The sequence below is a fragment of the Nestor notabilis genome, unplaced genomic scaffold (genome assembly GCF_000696875.1).
Source record: "Nestor notabilis isolate BGI_N333 unplaced genomic scaffold, ASM69687v1 scaffold1364, whole genome shotgun sequence".
NCBI lineage: Eukaryota > Metazoa > Chordata > Aves > Psittaciformes > Psittacidae > Nestor > Nestor notabilis.
In genome coordinates this window covers 165766-187938 of record NW_009926120.1, presented here as the reverse complement: position 1 = coordinate 187938, position 22173 = coordinate 165766, and the positions used below count along the sequence as shown (strand labels likewise).

The 22173-nt window shown below is 45.8% G+C and overlaps 1 protein-coding gene across 1 annotated transcript in view; it reads right to left on the bottom strand.

Annotated features, from left to right (window-relative positions):
* The window catches only part of SHISA6 (shisa family member 6), a gene marked incomplete at its 5' end in the record, with an annotated part of 170187 nt that overhangs the window by 20192 nt on the left and 127822 nt on the right, over nt 1-22173 (bottom strand). The window contains one exon of the mRNA XM_010013394.1: nt 58-120. Within this exon, the coding sequence (XP_010011696.1) occupies nt 58-120 (63 nt within the window). The remainder of the gene's footprint in view (nt 1-57; nt 121-22173) is intronic.

Genomic DNA, 22173 nt, shown 5'->3' with positions numbered 1-22173 from the left:
ACTGGCTGGCAGAGGAAAGTTACAACATGTGTAATTTTGCTCTTTGTTTTCTCTTACCATGTGTAGGTGTCTGGGTGGCACTGTTTAGTATCAGGTGATTATAATTTTGCTCTTGGTCATCTGAAATTCACAGAAAAAAAACAGAATCCCTTTAAGAAACAGAGCCCAGCACAGCCACTGATCTGCAGATGAAAATTACAGCTCACAGCATTCACAGGAAATCTCAACATGATTAAAGAAAGGAGGAGAAAATGCTTAAGAAAGCAGAAGAGTCTGTTATGTAGTTCATTTCAAATTTCCAGATGCAAGACAAGCATGATAATGGGAAACTGCTCCCCTTGTGCTGAGCCTGCAACTTAGAGTTATCTGCAAAGGTGAGGAACATGTCCAGACAGGAGCAAACCACCGTTGGTGTACCAACATCAATGGTATGTTCCTGGGAGCCACTGGAATCTCACAGCCCCTTCCACCACTTCATCTCCATCCAGCATGAAGGTTTACAGGACATTAGCCCCAACTACATGAAACACAGACTCTTCCTCTGTGACCACAACCTCACAACGTCCAGTGTGAGTACAGGGAAAGATGAAATAAGTGGCCTCATAAATGAGGGAGGTGAAGTTAAATAGTTGCACATTTCCATCCCTGAGAAGTGAGAATGCTGTTAGACCTGATGCATTCAGTATTAAATGCATTGTGCTGCAAAGTAAGAATGATCAATGGCAGAATGACTGCTACCATTGTGGTTAGTAACTACCCTTTGGGTTGGAAAACAACTTCCTCACTGTAATAAAACCATTACATAAGCAACTCCTGATAAACCTCTGTCATCTTTAGTTTCTAGACAAGCCTTCAACAAGGAGCGAACTCTTTGACTGAATCTTAACAACCCATTATGGAACTGTAGTAACGCAGGGTGAGAAGAGATTCCAAGCATGTCATGCTCTCCCAGTGCAGAATGGGCTAGTTTGATATCTACTCTGCTATTCTTAAAACCCTGTCACTGATGTTTCACTTTTTCCCCAGAAGATCTGTTTCATTAGGTCTTTCTTACTATCTTTTAGGCCAATTGTTTCTTTCCTGTCCAGGAGGGACATAAAAAAAATTCCCCTTGTTTCTGCAATAGCTCTTTTTGACAAAGCTTTTACTATGTGTTGCCTTAATTTTATTCTTCAAGATCGACAATGTCATACATTTATGTTCCCCTATAAAACTTGCTTTGTCTTTGATGATTGTTATTCCATTATCCTGTGCTCTCTCCAGTTGACCTTGATCTTCCTCAAATCTGGAATACAATCTGAAATATGTTTCTGGGAAGAGAGCTTGCCAGTATAGAGCCGAGTGAATAGATTTTTCCCAATCACCTACTCTTCTTCACAGAAACTTGCATGATCTTTTCTTTTCTGGTTCATGTAAAGTCTGTGAACCTCTGCCATTCCTTATTGCTTTTTCAAAGACATGCTGCCTGTCCAATGGGTCTTTAACAAATAAAAGGCTTTTTAGTATTCCTGTTTCAGTCCAGTGTGTGGCATTTTTCTCCATTTAATGAATTTATTTTCATTCTATTTCTCTGATTTGTCAAGAACATTTTAAATTCTAGTCCCACCCTCTAACAGACTCCTGGTCATCCAAGCTTCATATCATCTGCAAATTTAATAATCAAATTCCTTTCCACCTGTAAAAGAAAAAAAACTAAAAGCAGAACCACATCAGTTCATCCTTCTGATATTTAGTTACCTTTTATGTTTAGTCAGCTATTATGGCATCTACCCCATAGAAGTTCATTAATAACATGCTTCTCAGATTAGTCTCATATTATTTTCCTATAAACTGCTGAAAATCTTGGTAAGGTCATGTTCCTCTGTATCAACTATTAATCCATGGCCACAAAGCACAGTAAAAAATAAAACTAAGATTAGCTTGACATGATTTGTTTCTGATAATTCCATGTTGGCTGCTGCTTTATCTCACTGGAAACTCATCTCCCTGCACAGTATGTTGAACGCCTGTGTACAGTCAGGATTAAAACCAGAGATTATTTATTCAGATGACAATAGACTGGACACATTGGCTTACTTCTCCATCTAGAAAATAGGCACTCATTATATACATGGACAGCTGAAACACAAAAATGGCATTAATCTGGATAGCAGTATGTGATGAACAAACCTTGCAATGAGACCAGGTTCATGTAGATACCTAAAATGCCCTTGAATAGGTGCCCTACAGGTTGCCTAAGTTAGAATGTTCCTTCAGATCCTCCACTCCTGGTTACTTTTAGACAGCAGTAACCACTTTCGTCACTTTACTTCAGTTTCTGTTCCTCCACATAGTCTAATTTCATTTTAACTTGAAAACTGGACCAGAGGATGGGTGGGACAAATAAGGCACTGCGTATTTCTGGAATGCCTGTAACTGTCCACAGGGATTTTCAGAAATACGGGATCAGATGGGACTCTTTTCATCTAGTTTCCAGCAAACATGATACAGAATCCCACACATCAATTTCTGCCTTAGGTTTTAACTGTTTCTGGAGTTCAAACAGACCTTTCAAGTAATAAGATTTTATAAGAGTGTATGCGATAGGAAGTCTGATACATGTCTAAAAGAAATAGCTGCAGCATTTTTAGTCTTCATTACCAAAACCCACAATATACTTTAGGTCTTAACTGTATCATCTGGCTTCAACTCCAGAGTTATCTGTGTCTCTCCTGTACTGGAGAGCCCATCACTGGTTCCAGCACTACAGATGTTTCTCACCAGTACTGAGCAGAGGTACTTGACCAGCAGCACTCCTCCAAATGCAGTCTAGCATGCTGGTGGCCTTCATTGCCAGAAGGGCACATTTCTAGCTCATGTTCAACTTGGTGTCCATCACATATTTTGGGTTATTTTATCTACCATTTATTACCTTATTTATAAGTTATGAAATCTATTTTTGAAAGTTGTAACCTAGGTAGTAAGGAGCCTGTTGTACACTTTTATCACCTCTCCTTGGCGTTTGCAGTTGATAAGTTCATGGAATAGGGCTACATTGCTATACAGACATTTCTCTCTTGAAAGCCTTAGAGAGTGAAATGTTTCCCCAGGAGGTCACCATCTTTCGACATGTGTTGTGTAGTAGCCTGTGACTCCTGTGCTAGTCCCTCTGTGTTTCAGGCAGGTGTAGGGCTGTAGTCATGCAGGGTAGCTAAGACACCAAGAACTTCCAGCCTGGCTCCAGGAAAGCTACATTTACACAGCAAGTCACAGAAAACATCCAAACATCCAAACTGTTTGTTTTCTTCCCGACTAATGCTGCTTACACACTACAGGAGCTGACAGATAAAAGGTTACACAGAGATGGAGACACTTGTGTGTGTGAAATGCAAGCACTTAAAACAGTGGCTGACATAACTTGAACACATTCATTGTTCCTGAAGGGAAACAATAGAGGTTTCTCTCTCCTGAAAACACAGAATACTCTATTGCATCACTTATTCTCACAGCCTTGCTTCTGAATGGAAGTGAAGTACGTCTTCATTGAGGACAGTTACACCTGTGTCTATATGAACAGGAACTATTGTCTTCTGGTTCTAACTGGCTTTTCATTTCACCCCAAATACTTTCCCTTTCCCTTTCCCTTTCCCTTTCTTTTTGCCTTTCCCTTTCTCTTTCCTTTTCCCTTTCGCTTCCCCTTTTTCTTTCCCTTTCCCTTTCCCTTTCCCTTTCCCTTTTCCTTTTTCTTTCCCTTCCCCTTCTTCTCTTCCCCTTCCCCCTCGCTTTTCCCCTTCCCTTTCCTTCCTTTTCCTCTAAAAACCTCAGGTGCTTTGAGGGTACTTGCTTAAGAAATGGCATCCAAAATAGTCAGACCCTGAATTATTGGCATTTTCATGTGGTTGAGCTAATCAGGCATCTGAATGCAGCACTGGGCTTCATTTACCACTTCTGTAGCCTATTGTAAACACTTTCTAAGCAATAAAATGCTTTACAAGGATGGCTGAGCCTTCCTGCACTTCTTCAGGTTTAACAAGATAATGCTGTTAATTGTGAAGTGCCAGTTAGGTGGAAGCGTAGCTTTTGTAGAGACAAGAATTTGAATTCAAAGCTATTTACTAGAAAACTCCATTGGGGAATAAAGGATTCGCAGTGCTCTGCAGTGCCAGACCACAATACCAAATTTCTTAGCACAGCTGGAGGAGTGATGGGATAAAATAATCAGCAGAAAGAATGAGATGTTTTGCTGGCAGATGTAAAATCAGTGCTCCTGATGTCTTTGCAGTCCAGGGGAAGACATGTGGACACACAGGGTTTTTAGGGCTTCACATTTTTTTTTCTAAAGGAGTAAGGACCAGAAGCATTTAGTAAGATAGTAAGGATTAGGTATTAGGGAAAGTTCTTCCCTGTGAGGGTGCTGAGGTGCTGGCACAGGGTGCCCAGAGAAGCTGTGGCTGCCCCATCCCTGGCAGTGTTCAAGGCTAGCTTGGACACAGGGTCTTGGAGCAACCTGCTCTAGTGGAAGGTGTCCCTGCCCGTGGCAGGGGGTTGGATTTGCATGAGCTTTAAGCTCCCTTCCAACCCAAACCATTTTATGATGATTCTATGATGGTGATGATCCCTCTATTAATTCCTAAAATGCATATGCATTTTTTAAGAAACTCAGTTAAGTGTCAGCCGTGGCATCTAAGAATTGATTCAAGAAGCTCAACCATCTTTTCCACAGAGGATGATAAAAAATGAAACTATCATTTTTCCAGTCCATATGGAGGATGCTTTATGGTCCTTATGGGGCAATAGCAGCTCCCTTGGATGTCTCTGGGAAACAGTCACTGTGAGTGACCACAGCAAATCAGCATCTGCCTCTGGCAACCTGAGAACACCCCTGATGGGCAACTGGAATCGAGCATCTAGATTAGCTCCAGGGGATGCTACTGGGCAGCCCTTCATCCCCTTCTTCAGAGAGGCAAGTCTCCTCAACTGCCAAGGTGCCAGTCTCAGCACTGACAGGAGCTCCTCTTCCCTTGGTGAGGAATAGACAGCTCTGATTTGCATCATAAATCAATAACTGAATTGTCTGTCTCAAGATGTAAAATCCTGGGTAGCCAACAAAGAAAACTGTAAGTAGCCCTCAAAGAGTTCCCATTGCAGTTTTATCCAGGAAATCCTCTTAAGAAACAATCTTTTTTGCATAGACTTACCCTTTCCTTTGGTGCTTGGTTTTAGTCTTCTCTAGGGCATATTTTTTCAGTCTCAGGGATTTTTTATGTGTTTCTTGCTAATAAAACCTAGATTTATTGTGTTCTAGAATGGAAAAAGTATCAAGTGTCAGAAGACGGAAAGAAAATGCTCTATTTTTCAGCCTGTCTTTCCTAATAAGGTTCCTTATAAAAACTGAAAGCAAGGATATTTTTAATGTATGTCAACTACATTACAGATACGTGATAGTTCTGACAATATTTTGTATTAGCTTTATAGTATTTATTAAAGTACTGGGAACTACTCTGAAATCTGTCGTCGACAGGACAAAAGAAATGGACTAAACAGGAGCAGTCAGCCTATGAAACACAATTCCTTACCTTCTGCCTCTCTGGTCTTTTCAGCAACCTCAGCATTTTCCTACCTTGAACCTTATTCCCCAGCTGAGGTTTTCAGAGAAGGATGTAACAAGTAGTTTAGTTTTCTGATGACAAAATAAGTGCTTGGTGTCTGCACTAATGAAGAGAAAAATCCCTTTTAAGGGTTAAGCTTCCAGGGTACTTAAACACAACAAGAGACTTCAGGCTTTAGGAACTGAAAGAGTTGCAGACCCTGAGGAAAAGGGGGAAAGCAGACGAAAACCTGATCATGGGAATGTAAATACTTTCAGCATGAAGCTACCCTTGAGCAAACCCTGGTCAAGAAAAGCTGAGCAGGGTGCCTGGATGAGGGAAATGGCATCAACCCTTTGCTGTGCAAAACCTTTTCCCATGAATTTGGATGAGACAGAGCCCATGACTTAGCAGAGGTGACGAGCATACAAACACTAAGCCTAACAGATTGTTAAATCCCAGCTGTCTTCCATGTGTATTAGCCAGTAACTAATTACTTTGTACTTTTCTGCTGTATCCTGCTTGCAGAGTGTTTCTGCACCTGGCTAACGATACCCATACAAACTGACCCTAAAACAGGAACTGCAGCAAGGGGCACGCAAGACAAAGCCGAAAATGAAGCTAGTAGTAAAGTTAGCATGTCAGTCATTAAAGGGGCTGGAAATGCCAGATTAAAGACTGTCCCCAAACCCTTATTTGATATTCATTATGCCAGGTTTTTGTTCTACCATTCCAGCATATTTTTCAACTGTAATCCTGTGACTCATTCATTGAACAGGATGCTCGGGGAATAAGGCAGCTATTCAAGAGTTATTTTAATCCTCATTAGGCGGTGAATGGCCCTGTTCTTTAGTATGCCACACCATCCAAATCCTGCACTGATTATGGAACTGTTATTTTCCATGCAGGCTTTCCCCTAGTGCTCATCTAAGCCTCACAAAACAGCTTCCAGACTCCCATTGCAGGTAGGGTGGAGTCTGTCAGCTCCAGATTTAAGCTAAGCCAAAGAGCAATTGTATCTGCATGTGCAAAGGTTTTATTACTTTGAGGAACAGCTGTGGAATACTTGGGTCAGATTTTGCAGATCACACAGGGGATTTTTAATAGGGTTTTGCAAACATAAATCAGGTGCTGATTAATCACACCACTTCTGTGGGGAGGGGAAGGCAAGTGCAACTGTTCCTGGCTTACATGTGGTGGAAATGATGATGAAGGCAGGTGGAATCACTTCCCTATGGCCAAGCAGTAATGTGAGGACTGAAGATGCTCCCCGAGCCCAGTTCTTCCCATCACATCCCTGTTGGTCACAGCAGCAAGAGCACGTCCTGCCTGATCGTGGCTATGGGAGCTCAATTGGGACTCCCTGGTCGCCAATCAAGTGTTCACCCTTCCCATCTCCTGGAGTTGTCCTTTGGTGCCTCCTGCATCCCACATCTTGGTACTGCTACAAACCTCCTTCACTGCACAGCACTGCCTCGTGTCCAGAGCTGTTCTGCTCAAGCAGTGCTCAAGGCAGGTATTTCCTTCGGAAAATACCCATCAAGTAACTAAAACCTGCATAATTTAACATTTCAACTCAGTCATTTGCTACTTTTTGACCTCTTGTTTTTACAGTTTAAATGGAAGTCTCTAAGCTGCAAGTACTTACACGTAGTTACAGGCAGAGTTTAATCTACCTAGAAATTGAAGAAAATGGCAGAAAATACTGCTCTGGGTGAAGTACTTCTTCTAACTGAACAAGTTCTTGATGGAAAGCTTTGATTATACTGTCGGACTTGATACAAACAGTGTTTATTATCAGAAGGTTTTTTTTATGTGAGTATGTGTGTATACCTGCAGGCATGTAACATTTAAGTGCATGTGCTATGTGCATGTAGACACTGATCCGTACACTTCACCTGCTCCTCACAGCAGAAAAACAGACTGTATGTGGGGATGGGTGATTTCACTTTATCTTTGTGACTGTGCAACAGGTAGGTATGTACACTGCAGCCACAACTGCTTCACAGCCATAGTGGTGTTCATTAGTTATTTTAAGGCTCAAATGAACTGTAAGAAATCAAGGAGGAGGTGGATGTACAGCCGCGGGTGGAAACTACTCAGCTGCAATGGGCACTGAAGTTTTAGTTACATAAGAACACTCCAGAAAACCAGTCTGGACCACTGAGCTATGCCAAAAGATGGGGAAAATAACTTTTCTCCCCCAAACAGCTGAATAAATATGGGAAGCATGAGGAGGACTGCCTCATAGAACAGGACTTCAAGTTCACTCACAGACATGTCTCCTCTACTGAAAGCATGCATGAACTCACACACTCATTCACAGAGGATTCTTTTCCTCCCACATACACCTTATCTCCAGTGATGGAAAAAGTAGCAAGTAAACCATGCCCACTCATGCGCTCCCTACACACAAGCATATTTCTCCTTCACAGTGCATTCATGTAGGTACTCACTGACTCTTTCAAAAGTGTTGAGGTGCCAAACTGCAAAAGCAAACTGCCTGGAAGAGCTTGGTATAAGGAAAATACTATTCTTGGTTTTGAGCAACTAAAGTGCAGCTACAGAAAAACAAAACCACAAGAAGAACATTCCCCAGTCTTGGCTAAAATGTTATTTTAAAAACCAGCAACACCACCATGAAGATAAAGGTTATACAGAGCTCCAGAGATTTCTCCCCAGGGAAACCAATACCTTTTGAAGCATCTCTGCAAAGGCTGTTTTCTCAATGAAGAAATGTTTTTTTCCTCTGTGTAGACAACGGAGCATGAGGTCTATCAAAAAGGGCAACTTTTTCCAGTGTTAACAAAGACTTACTGGACTCACCAGCACAAAGAGAGACATATCCTGCATGGGGATTTCTCAACAGCAAAGCCTCTGCCTCTACAGAGCAATAACTGCAATGAGCCTCATCCCCCCATATGGGAATGTTTGAACTCGCTTTTGATCTGGAGTTCTTTGGTTTTAATTTACTTAGTGCTGCAGTTTCTCACACGTTCCAGTCTAAATCGGGAAAAAGAAGTGGTGAAATGAATAGAAGAAATCCCAATGAAGACAAAGAACAAGGACCTTCTTTCTGGGAGAGAAAGTCCAGCATGGCTGGTGGCAAAGCCCGTAAGACAAACTTAGCTGGTGTTGACAGTCAGTGCCTGGGACCCCCTCTGTGTTTGGGAACTTCACACTGACTTTCCAAACACAAAGTAATCAGATAAAGATGGACTGGTTTGCTTGGAAACCAAACAGCTGAGAAGGCTGCATGACTAACATTAGACAGCAATGCACAAGCAGCATCTGGGGGAGCAGGCCTGGATGCTAACCTTTGGAAACATTTAAAATAGGCAGATCACCATGAAAACATATGGTCAGAATAGAACAAAATGTGTCCTTTAAAGGGCATTTCTGAAGATGAAGTTGATTTTAAAAGACATAAATAGTATGGGTTTCTAAAGCAGGATTAGTTAAATGCAATCTTTTGTGGAACACAGCCAGCTATTGCACAGAGTGGAGAGATAATTATGCTAATACCTTTGGAAGAAACACATGGTCGTTTTTAACCCCGTGGTATTGGCAGTAAAGAGAAGCAAAGGGAACACAGAGTCCTCCCCCTGTTTTTTCCTCTTTCGTGTAGTATAAAGAGAAATGCAAAGTGAAATTACTGTGAGAAGGGCTCTCCAGTGAGTCTAGTGGGGCAGAACTGTGCCTCTGCTTGGAGAGAAGAAGTCAAAGACCTTGTTCACAGCTGTACCTCAGCAAAGAGCCAGGAGTGTCTGGCTGTCGCATCTTTCTCTTTATACTGAAAAGACACAGGATATAGCAGAGACAAAAGCAGAAGCCTCTTTGCTTGTTAAACTCCGAGCATAATTGACACATATGCTCAAAATCTTACTTGGATTACCATGTAACCAAATGGCTCAGAATTGGTACTTGTCCTCTCACCCAGGATACTACAGGCCCAGAGACCACAGTGAGGATGGGCTGCAAGGCTGAGTAGAGCAGACAAGAGCCCAGCAGAGCTTTTCCAGCCTCAGTTCTGCCTTAGGAGTGATAAATGCACCACGTTATAAGCAACATGATAGTCAAGATAAGCAGGCTCTTAACCTGTCAACTGATTTTAAATCACTTTCAGCTCACAGAAATTCACTTGCTCTTAATCTGCCAGCAAGACATGGCCAGTCTCAGGGCATCTGGACATTGAAGCAGGGACTTTGTGTTACAGAGCTCTTTTTTAAGAGCCAGAAACAAGAATGTGTGTATCACAGTTGTTTTAAGTTTAATTCATGCTTTTGCTGATTTCTGGCATTTTCTATTCCTAGATACAGGACTTGTTTGCATGCTTGTTAACTGCTAAACATGGCTTTGGGCCAGTACTTTACAGACAATTAAGATCCAGATCCAATCTAACACTGATCATATTCTTAACTTGAAGCATATAAGTGAAGTCGCCAGCACTAATCAAGCACTTGAAATGAATCATGGACATAAGTGCTTTATTAAGGTGAAAAGAAAGTGGCACTATGTTAAGGAAGAACTAAAAGCTCTATTTAAATCCATCTCTAATCCTAGCAGCAATTAAGCAGATGGGTAACTTTAAGCATCTCCTGAAGTCTAACTGAAGACTCCTTAAATACTAGCTTTCATAATAGCATTTCTGTAGAAATACCTGTATATTGTCAAATATACCTGTATAATGTCAAAATCTGGCTTTTTACTACTGATTGCCTTTCAGTGTTTCCATTCCATCAGGCTTGATGTGGGAGAAGGTAACACATGCTTTTTGAAGAAGCTGAGGACAGATGTACTAAATCTGACCACCAGCAGTGCTATGTTCCTTGGATGAAACACAGATCCCTGGACATTATTATATTATTATATTATTACATTATTATATTATCATGTTATTATAGTATTTATTTTTATTATTAATTTTTATATATGTATATTTTAAAATACTTCATTAAAAAGCCCTTTTCCATATGTTGCAATCAGACATTTTCTGCTTGGCCAGTTCAAACCCATCTGAAATGATAAACAACTAGATCTCTTTAAATCATTTTCTTTTTGTATGTTTGTAATTCTCAGAGCAACTTAAACATTGGGGTAATTGGATTCCTGCTAAAGGAGACAAAAAAAAAGTCATTTAGAAGGAGAAAATCTGGATTTGCTTAGTAGAACTTGCTTTCTGTTTTGGGAAAGCAGGGTGGAGGCCTACACAAGCAGGGGATGAGTGCCATCTCTCTCTGTCCAGTGTCTCTATACTGAGAGTAAGTTACAGTATTTATCATGTATTTGGGTTTGCTCAAACAGGTCCTAATTTGGGAAATCCTATAGTAACTACTAAAGTAACATCTTTAAATCTAGCACTGCTACTTGTGGCATCCTGGTACCTCTTCCCATAGAAAATGAGCATCCCCTGACACAAATGCTTGTGTGACCAGTTGTCCCAATTTCAGCACAAGTGTAGTATTTTATCATAAATCTTTAAAGCCCCAGGTTCTTGAATCATGTGATGAGGCCGGAATTTCACGTGTCTTTCCATCAAAGGGAGATCACTTCTTCCTTTCTTTGTAAAGAAGAGGCAGCACCAGCACTTTGCCCCTGGAAGGCCTTCAAGGCAAAAGGCAAGCACAAGGCACCAACATTTATTTATCATAGAATCATAAAATGGTTTGGGTTGGAAAGGACCTTAAGATCACCTAGTTCCAACCCCCCTGCCATGAGCAGGGACACCTCGCACTAAACCATGTCACCCAAGGCTTTGTCCAACCTGGCCTTGAACACCACCAGGGTTGGAGCATTCACAGCTTCCTTGGGCAACCCATTCCAGTGCCTCACCACCCTCACTGTGAAGAACTTCTTCCTTATATCTAACCTAAACTTCCCCTGTTTAAGTTTGTTTAAGTTATTTATTTGGAACCTGTGGATTTTAATCCAACCTCAGATTTGTTTTCAGAACTCAATTGTGGTTCCTTTACCACATGTGCTTGGCAATACTGAAGCTCCCCTGGTAACTTATGCAATATTTACTACCTTTCTGTACTGAAACCTGGTAGTATGGCAGGGTATAATATTTATAGCAGTATGAACTACTGTCCTGTAGGTAAAGCAATTTCTGTTTATTTACTCACTCACTGCCTTCCATGGGAATACTCCCGTTGGCAGATCCGATGCTTGCCGGAACAAAGCTTTTTTATAGGGTTTTGATTTTATGTTATTCCTGCACCAAGTTCACCAAGGCCAAGCAAAGCAGTTCTGTGGTCATATGAATTGGGTGTGAGTGAGTGCCACTACTGAAGGAGATGGTCTTGCTGCCTCCTCAGCGCTCACCATGTGATTCTCCTGCCTCTCTTGTGCCTGGCTTAGTGGATATAAGATCTTGCAGACAATGCCCACTGCTGTTGTTTGTCTGTTCTTATCCGGGCCAGTTTTGGGCCAGATTGGGCTCCTGATTTCACCTTCTGCACCAGAGTGGGAGGCACAGTGAGCAGGCAGAGATTAGAGCAAGGATGCAGCTGCCTCTTTCAGAGGTGAATGAGGTTTATGGCAGATTGAAGGGACTGGGGTGGTGTGCTAAGTGACTGCTTTACTTCAGTGATTCTGGTCCAAACGTGAAGCTGCTCCAGGAACAAAAATTCCACGAGCACATGGTACATGTCTTCCGAGTAAAGAACACAACTGCGTTTCAATAAGAAAAATGGGGTTTGTCAAAGCTTTCTCAATCCTTACAACCCTCTGAAAGCCTGCAATAACTGCTCAAGGGCCACCCTGTAGCTGAAGGAAAATCTGGGCCCAGCTGTACCAAACCATTCCAGATGAAGCAAATGGGTCCAACTGCATCCTTCTGAATGCGGCAAGTGGCCCCATCCACAGCCTTTGGGTCAAATATCCCTGAGACATGGATCCCTCACCACCACTTACACTGCTTATTGCGACGGCTGTCCCTGGAGAAGGGGTACAGTAAAGATGCGAAACAGAAGACAAAAGAAAGCTGAACTACAGATGAAGTAAAGCAAGATATGCTGTGGTGGTAGGGCTGCAAAGGCTAGCTGCAAAACCACACTGACCACACTGTGCAAGCTCCTCTCTACAGCACTCCCCTGAAGAAAAACATGCTCTAAGTTAAGGGTTTGATTTGAGAGAGAGAACTTTTGTCTGGAGTAATCTCATGGACAGACATCTGTGGCTGTCTCCCCCTGTGCTGGACTGGACTGGACTCCTTTCAAGGTCCACAGAGACAGACACTGTAAGCCCATGTTTCTTCTCAACCCAGATTCAAAGCAGATCACCACGTTAAGCTGTAGATACTTGGGCATCCCTCTTTCTCCCTGTTGGCTCCAAAAGTCCTCCAGAGTTTGGGGGGAAATCCCTTATCTGTTTTATGGACTGAGAAACTGAGAGAAAGAAGGGGAAAGGTTCCCTGAATAGCAAAGTCATTCTTGCAGGATACAGTAATAGTGTGCAGGACATTTTCCCAATGTAGAGAAGCCCTTTTTTTCTTCTCCCATTTCCCTGTTTTATTCTCCATCTGCTTTCTCCCCTTCAGTGCTGTGGTAAGTTGCTGTCCAGATGGTGCTGACACACTGCAGTGTATGTAGTCCAGATGCAAAGCATGTCCCTTGAGGAAGGTGACTCCCTCTGCACCAAGAGATGAGCTGCAAAACTTACTGGAGAGACACTTCTAAATGAGGAGACCTTGCTCCTGGGCAGGCAGGGAGGAGCAACCTGTGCAGCTCTTTGTCCTTTTTCAGTCCTATCTCCCCACACCTTTATGCTGAACACCTTCATGTGAGCTGAAACCAGCTGAAATCAGCTGCCCAATAGCCTGTCCTCACTAACGGGTGCACTTAGAATCATAGAATCAACTGGGTTGGAAAAGACCTTTAAGCTCATCCAGTCCAACCATTGCCCAGCACTGCCAAGGCCACCACTAACCCCTGGCACTGAGGCCTTGGCTACATGGGGTGTGAACACTTGCAGGGATGATGACTCCAGCACTGCCCTGGGCAGCCTGTTCCAATGCCTGGGCACCCTCTGGGCAAGGAATTGTTCCTCAGCTCCACCAAAACCTGCCCTGGGGCAGCCTGAGGCCGTTTCCTCTTGTCCCATCCTTTGTTCCTTGGGAGCAGAGACCAGCCCCCTCCTGGCTCCATCCTCCTGTCAGGCAGTTGTAGAGAGCAATGAGGTCGCACTTGATGTGTATAAATACAAACATTTCAGCTGTGATCCTGTTTCATGGCCCCTGTGCCAAGATCTCAACACGGCTGATGTCCCATTGGCAGCGCAAAGCAGTCGTGCTCCAGCTGCAGGTGCACAGCAATGAAGTGTCCATTAGATGGCGAGCTCCTCTCTGCCATGGGATGCTCTCCATTCATGTGTCTCTGCCCAGCTGCCCGGCTTCGGGCATGTGCCTGTGGAAAACAGGCTTGGCAGCACCATGCACTAGGTGTGCTATGGAAAAAAAGAGTCTTCCAATGGTTACGGAGCAGTAAAGATTTGGACAGAAATGTAAAATCAGCGTTCTTGAAGGGAATGGGCTCCTACAGATCTGAGCCAACATCTGTTTCAAGGGAGAGCACCTGGGCTCAAAGAGCCACTCCACATCTGCTCAGTGGTTTTCTTGCTCTGTTTGGGTGCAGAGTTTCAGGTGAGCTGTGATGGCTGAGAGCAGCTTCTGTAAAAACCCACAGCCCTGCAGGCTGGGCTCCCCCAGGTACATCAGCCCTACTCCACAAAGACCCTGCAATGCCTCCACTGCATCACTGCAGGAGCTCTGCAGCCCCCTTTTGTCTTACACAGGCCATCTGACATCCAGACTAATGCATTTACCATGTTCAGACCAATCCATGGCTGGACCTGGCCTGGGACATTACTTTGCTATGGCTACTTGGCATCCATAAAGCTCAGCGTGCTTTGCAAAGCAAACCAGGTATCACCTCCCTTAGCTCAGCTGCTGGGTTACAAGCCCTGGGAAGTCACTGGAATGCACTGAGAACAGGTATTTCCTAGTTGCTCTCCAGGCAGAGCAGCCCCACATTGTTATCTTCTCTGCTGTACCCCAAAAGCAGTCTGCAGAAGAGTGGATGGGAGTCTCTAACAGCCCTCTTCTCACCACCTTCACCCATCCTGAAATCCCGCAGGGAAAGGCACCAGGCAGTGCTTTCACCTTCATTCAAAAGAGAAAGCCCTTGGCCCTGGTAAGCAGGAACACAACTCAAAAGGGCTAATGTAATTGCTTTGCCTTTTCCATCAGGGAAAGTTCATTGAAAGTCTGATTTCATCTCTCCCTCCTCCTCTCAGATCTTCCCCAGGAGGGATGTGGGAAGGGATGTCTGCAGCCCTGACATCCAGGAATGAGAGTCTCCCAATGCACTCCAAAACTCAGTCCCTCCAAAACACTCAGATTTGCCATCCCAGGAGGACTTTGCACAGTCACTGCCTGTGGGCTGAGCTGGAGAGTGCGAGGAGAGCCTTGAGGACTCTGCCTGACATTAGCATCACAGGAAACCTTCTGCCTAGGGTTGGTGGCCAGAGCAAAGGGGTTGTTCTGTGGATTGGTGGTGCTGGGATATGTGTCATTCCCATAAAGCAATCCTGGATCTTTTTGGCTTGCTCTTCCCGGGTGCAGGTTAACCCTGGGCACCTTCATGCTCCACAAACCGGCTGCCCTGCTGCCTGGCCTGCACAGACAGCTTTTCTAAGAGTACCTGTGGTCACAGCCCACCCTCTGCACCCACAGATTGGCAGCTTCTAGTTCTTATTGCTTAAAATGTCACTGGGTTTTCTTTAATACTTGTATCAGGCTTGTTTGCTCTGTAGAGCTCAGCAGTGACTCACTGGGATTTGGGAATCTCTCCTGCCAGTCCCCACCTGCACACAAGCAGCTAATAAGGTTCATTATTTTCATCACACCCTGCTCCTTCTGCTGCTCTCTGCTTTGCCAGCAGCCTGACATGCCGGGATTTGCCTTCAGAGAGACCTGCTCCCCACCCAGCACTGGTAGCAGGAGGGAGGGCTACAGGAGAAGACAAGAATTGGGGGAACATCCTTTTGCAAACTTCCTCTTGGCAACACAACACACAGTTATCAGAGAGTCATTTTTCATTTCAGAGCAGCCCTCCTCTGTACATGGCACTCATGCATGGCAGGGATAGACTTCCAGGGAGAAAGATATCCCTCAGGTCCCAAGTTCTGTCCTCATAGTCAGAACCAGTTTCCTGCTGGGTGGGACAGCCCAAAGCCACAGCAAAGGGGTCCTTCACTTTCCACGTACATCTTGCCTGGTCTTAGGGAGTTGGGCACAGCTTCTGAATGAACTCTGGAGCTAAGATTTTAATGGGCCTGCCAATTTTTGGTGGCAGTTCTGCATTTATTAATTTAATAAGTAATTACTGTTTATTAATGTCAACAAACCCTGATTCTTGTTGTCAGGATTATTTTTCTAACTTTTGGCATCACAATTCTGGATTTTATATGGGCTTGCGTCAAATGCTAAATGGATGTCTCTTGTGCTAAGGAGCAATGAGGGCAGAGCAGATACAAGATCTGATCTGATCACAAATAATTTGGGAATTAGGAGAATTCCTGACAAGCCACCTACTGAGGTTGTGAAACCCACTAGGCTAGAGGAAAAAGGGAAAGTGATGCCTTTGAAGTGGGAGATGGCTGGAGATAGGAGTCTCCTCTGATGGCAGGTTGCAATGGCCTCAGTGGCACCCCGAAATTCTTCTGAGCCTGATGAGCCCAGGCAGAGGAGTGTACAAAGGCAGCATCCCCTGGCACATGGCTGGGTTCTGGGGTGAACATCAGCATCTCTCTGTGTTGCTCACCAGAGGCAGGTTGAGATCAGACCCTTGAGCCAGTGCTGGGATTTTTCCTGTTTCTTTCCTCCTGGATATTTTGCATTCTGGAAGTGAAGCAATGGGTCATGATTCATTAGCTCCTGACCGGAATGCAAAGGCTGGGTCTGGCAGTCATAAAAAGGGGTGATGAAAGTGCCATATTCCATGGACATGCTCCCTGCCATGCTGTAGGTGTACAGTGCTGGGGCTACACTGCTGCACTGCTTCCCCGGAGCACAGCACAGCTCAGCAAGGAGCCATGGCCACCAGTGTAGACACGTCTGCATGGTGGGAGCTGACAAACAATGAATGAACATCCCATCTTACAAAGGATTGTAGCACACTTGAATAAAACCATTGCTTTGAACCATGACCAGCCACCACCCTAGCACAGCTGCTCTGGGGTGGAACACTGCAGCTGCTCATGCCAATGCTAACAATGGATGAGTGGGATCATAGTAACCGTGAGCACAATTTGCTCCAGGACACAAGTGCTGAGGTGTCTCTGCAGACAGCAACTCTGCAGGCTCTTGGGAAATAGGAGCATGATGTGGATGAAGAGCAGCATTTGTAAGTCACACTGTGAGTGATGCCTAAGACAAGGATTTCTCATGCAGGAACATAACCTGGGTGTATAAGGTCTAGAGGATTTCATCTAGTCTTTTCCTCTTCTCACTCCCCTCCCCTTATTTCCATCTCTCTCCCACTTTGCAGAAGAGGTCCTTTCTCCAGGAGAAAGGACATGGATTCCCAACATAGATTGCTAGCAATAGGGAGAAAAGCAGAAAAGCAAGGCTGCAGGCTCCCAACTACCGTGTGGGCTGAGATGTGACCTGGCCCATAGCAGTAGCTGTCCTCCAGAGGACTTGTCCTCTCCTCTCCGTCATCTCCCCACCCCTGTGCAATGAGAAGCAGAGACGCGTCAGGGTGTGTTATCGCACAGAGCTCCATCAGTGCTTAGGGCAAAATCCTCTTTTCCTGGGGATGTCAGGCTTGCTGGCTTGGGCAAGGCTGCCTGGGCTGAGCTGCAAGGAGCTGAGCTGCAGGGTGGAGTGGAGACAAGTTATGTGCCTTGGAGAGGGATACAAAGGCTGGGTTCCACAGGGAACTCCAGGATACTCATAGGGTGTTGGAGGGGCTTAGGCTAGGATGTCAGGCAAGGGCTCCTTAGTGGAAAGTGGAGCATAGAACTAACATCACCATGGACAGTTTTTCTGATACAGGGGATACGATAGCTGCTTTCAAGAGAGACCATGGAACTAGAGGTCAATATTCTCTGGGGAAGGGGACTCAGCATGCTGAGGAGGTAGGAGAAGGGCCAGTGGATAAGTTAAGAGAAGGTGCTTCTGTTTGAAGAAGACTCCATGGTGCTCGGCTTGCCATTGCCAGCAAGTCTCCAGCTGCCAGGGGAAGCACTGCAGGAACAGCATGTGTCTTTGAGGTTGCTGTGAGTGACACAAGTCCAGCCTGCTGCCTGGTGAGCAACATGCAACCTGTGGACAAGCATTAAGCCAGAGCAGAATCTATAAAAGAAGTGTAAATTGCAGCCTGTGTGCCCGCAGCCATCCATCCCAGACCTCTGCCAGAAGTGCCTGCCCAGCAGTGAAGCCAGGGTAAATGGATGAGCAACCAGAAAGCTTTGGGTTTTGCTACCCCTTGACTTGCACTGCCATGGGTAGCTGCCTAAGCACTGAAGCATTTACAGTGTCCCAGCTTAAGGCTGCCAGATGAAACTATTGACATTCACAGATAGTCCCTGAGGCCAGGCAGAACAACCATCTCTGGATTATTTGAACTTCTCAAAATTGGCTTTTGTTCCCTCATAGGGGAAGAAAGAGTTATCGACTGTCAGACCCCTCAACAACTGCCTGCAGTAATGAGATAGGGAACAGGACCGTGGCTGGAAGCTGGAAGCAAGCTCTCCCCCAGCTCCCAGTGCTGCCCAGTGAGCTCCTGGCAATGCCAGCAGGACACATGAGCTGTAGCTTCCTCCTCAAGGGGCTTTTTGTCCAGATCCTTAGTTTCTCTCCATCTGGTAGGGACCCCAACTGGCCTCTCCAACTGGTGTGGCCTGGTTAAACCATGACTGTGCAGCGTGGGGACAGCTAAATACACCCGGGTGGGAAATCCCTGAACCAGCGTCGGCAGTGGAGGGGGACCCCATGAAAGCACATCACTGTCCCTGCAACCCCACATCTCCCCTTCCCCACAGTACTTAATGCCCAGCTGTCCCCTGGCAATCCACAGAGTAGGTGTGGAGGTAGATGCTGTCACATGCTGCATTCATGCTCCAGCTCTGCCACTTGCATGTCCAAGATGGACCAGCCTGTGGGATGAGACACTTGGATGTGCACCCTGTGTGCTTCCAAGGTACGGCCACCATCCAGTGCCATCAGCTGTCTCTCTGCTGGAGGCAGAAGCATTGCCTGCCCTTGGGACCAGGGATGAGGTAACGCTGCTGCCGCCCACAGTGTCCTCCAAAGAGTTGTTATTCCCTCTGTGCTGATGGACCTGGGGACTCTGCAGCTGCCAAGTCCCATCTGCCATCACAGAGATGCCAGTAGATAGAAAAATGGGTTCTGGGGAGCAGAAAGGGTCTGTCAGTGTCTGCAGTGAGGGTAAGTGTGGCAGCTGGGAGCAGACGGCATCTCCTGGGGGAATCTTGAATAAGGCCCAGTCCTGGGAGCACTCTGAGAGGTTCAATAGGGATGTAGCCATGAGCTCAGAAGGGTTCTGCCATGGGCTCAGACTTCATGGAACAAGTGTAGGTAGAGCCTCCTCTTGCCCACAGGGAGCTGCAGACACCTTTCTGGCATTGCCGGCTTCCTCCCCACCCTCCTGAAGGATAACTCACGCTCCTGCTCCAGGTACAGGGCAGTGCCCAGGGGGCTCAGCCATTCTGCTGCAGCACACGCTGCGGCATTGGCCGCTGACTGCTCACCCTACAGCAGCAGCTCTGGTTTTCAGGGAAGGTCTCCAGGGGTGGCCTCTTCTTATTGGGACATGGTCCAGAGCCTTAAGAGCTCATTGTGGTGAATGCTGAGCACCCAGGTCAGCGTCTCTGGGCCTGACCCAGAGTCTGGGATGCAGGAGAAAGGTTCTGCTGCTTCCTGAAGGGAATTGCCAGCAGCCCCTCTGAGTGTCTGCTTTGTTCTGAAGCCTTTGAAAGCCAAACCTCTTCCCATGAAGGCATGCTGAGGTAACACGCAGTTTCTAACAGAGCTCACTCTCCTTGCCTTTCCGCACTGGAGCTCTATGAGTGTTTGGAAGACAAAACAGCTGGTTGGTGAGGCTGCTGCTTGAACTGAGACCAAGGCAGCTCCGTCCCAAGGGTGTGGATGAAGACATGAAGGACTATTTTTCACAAGGGCTGATGGGTTCAAACTGAAACAGGAGAAGTTCAGGTTGGATACAAGGCAGAAGTTCTTCCCTGTGAGGGTGCTGAGGCGCTGGCACAGGGTGCCCGGAGATGCTGTGGCTGCCCCATCCCTGGCAGTGTTCAAGGCCAGGTTGGACACAGGGGCTTGGAGCAACCTGCTCTAGTGGAAGGTGTCCCTGTTTGTGGCAGGGGTTGGAGCTGGAGGAGCTTTAAGCTCCCTTCCAACACAAACCATTCCATGATTCTATGATTCTATCTCAGAGTACGCCATGAGGTAACGGAGCAGTCTTGTGCTGGCTCTTCCAACTTTGTAACACATTTCATGGGGCTCAGAGCAGGGAGAGAGACTTCACTATGAAAGATGGAATTCCCATGCATGAGTATCTGCCCATGTAGATCACTCTCTATTAGAGCTCGTACAACTGTCACAGCACAGACCCACGTCCCTGCTTGCCCAGAGAAGCATCTTTGGGCATTTCTCATCTCTTTTATCATGCTTAAGGTGAGCTCTTTGGTGCACACGCTGAGCCATGCTGCTCACCACCAGCCCTGCACAGCACATTCCACATGAATGTGTCCCCTCATCGCTATGACAATGTAGCCCAAACCCTGTTCCTAACTGCTGTGTGAAGTGGTGCAGTGCCTGGATGTGAGACTCACTGCCAGGGGCCAGCAGCCCCCACCTCAGGTCTCTGCTTCCCCCTTTGAGCTGTTGTTTTCAGCAGATGAGGGCTGGAGAAGCAGGTATCTGATGAGCTCTGCATCTGAGTCCCCTGGTAATTCCCATCTGTCAGCGACAGGCTTGTCCTGCTTCTGCCTCTCTCTCTAGTCACTCATGAATTAAAAGCCCTTTGCTGTGCTTTGCACGCTGCAGTCTATAGAGCTGCATCTCTGATTGCCAGTGCTGAGGCACTGCTCGCAAACAACCCCCCCTGCTCTGGGGAGTGGAGGAGGGACAGTTCACGCAGAGCACAGAGACATCAATATTTAAAAGCTCCTAATGCAATTTCCCCATGAACTATCCCTGCTGCTCTCCTATGCATCCCTCTTGCCAGATGAATCATTAGCAGGGAAACCAGACAGGAGGCTGCAGCATTCAGGCTGACAGCACAGACCAGCAGCATCACTTGGTCCCCATCAGGAAGTCAGTATTATTGCAAACTGCTGTTGTCTAAGAAAATCTTTGCTTGCTCTGCACTGTCTGCTTCCCAGAGCCCTGTGAGCAGTGTTTCCCCCATTCCCTTGGTACCAGATCCCTTTCATGAGTGCAGCACTGTACCTAAATCTAGGTAGTCCCACAGACACCCTTCATGGTCTGTTCTCATCCTTTCCTCAGTTTATACACTATGTTGTCCATGATATTCATGTCCATTCCCACACAGTATGTATGAGGCTGCTGTCTTTGATGCACCCATCCTGCCCACACATTATTATCTACCACCTGTGACACATAGCTCTCACCACCATCCACTGCATGTCTTTGGCCCTTGATGCCTGTCCAGACCTGTTCTCTTCAGATCCAAATCACTTGATGTCTTTTCGCTCGCCTTCCACACTATTTTTTTTAACTGAATGTGCTTAGGGAGGTCTCTGCCTTTGAGCTAGATGATCAAAGCCAAGATATAAAATGCTGTGTTTCTAGCCAAGATACCTCCAGGACAGAGGACAAACCTACAGCTCTTTCATTTGTAGCAAAATTTTAAGCCTTGTCCTGCTTAGATGGCAGTAGATAATAGTGCTTCCAGCAGAAGTGCAGATGATGGGTAACTTGCTCTGTGAATACTGGAGACAGGGCAATTGAACTGCTCTGCTGGGCATGGCCAAAGTCCACCTCCAGCACTTTGAAAGCAACCAGGACTGCACATGCAAAGGATTCTGCCCAGCTCAGACCAGGAGGTCCAGGTTGGACTTAGCCATTGTAACCACTGAACCACTAGGCAGGAGCCTGGCAGCTCTTCACTGAGTGAGTCCCGCTGTGCTCAAGCAATAAGTGCACCATTATGTCCCCAATACAGTCTCAATTTTGTTGTGTTTTTGTACCTTTTTTGTGCCACCAGCTGCATTCCAGGATCTGTGGCCCAGCCCTGCTTATTTTTTTCTTGCAGGTATTAGCACATGGAGACTGGTTTCTGAGGCACACAGTCTGTGTGTCAAAACCCAGCCAGATATTCCTTCTATTTATAAGACTGAGTTTTGTAACCCAAATACAGTCCTCGCCCTTCCTTCTTGCCCTCTTATTTACTTGGACCTCTTCAACTGTACTTTCAAAAAGGAGGTTGGTTAGTCCCTGCTAAAATTCCTTGCAGCCTCAATACTGCCCTGGGGGGAAAGGCAAGGATGATATTGAGAGGGCAATCCCAGCACTCCTGCCAACCCACTTTGGTTTGCAAGT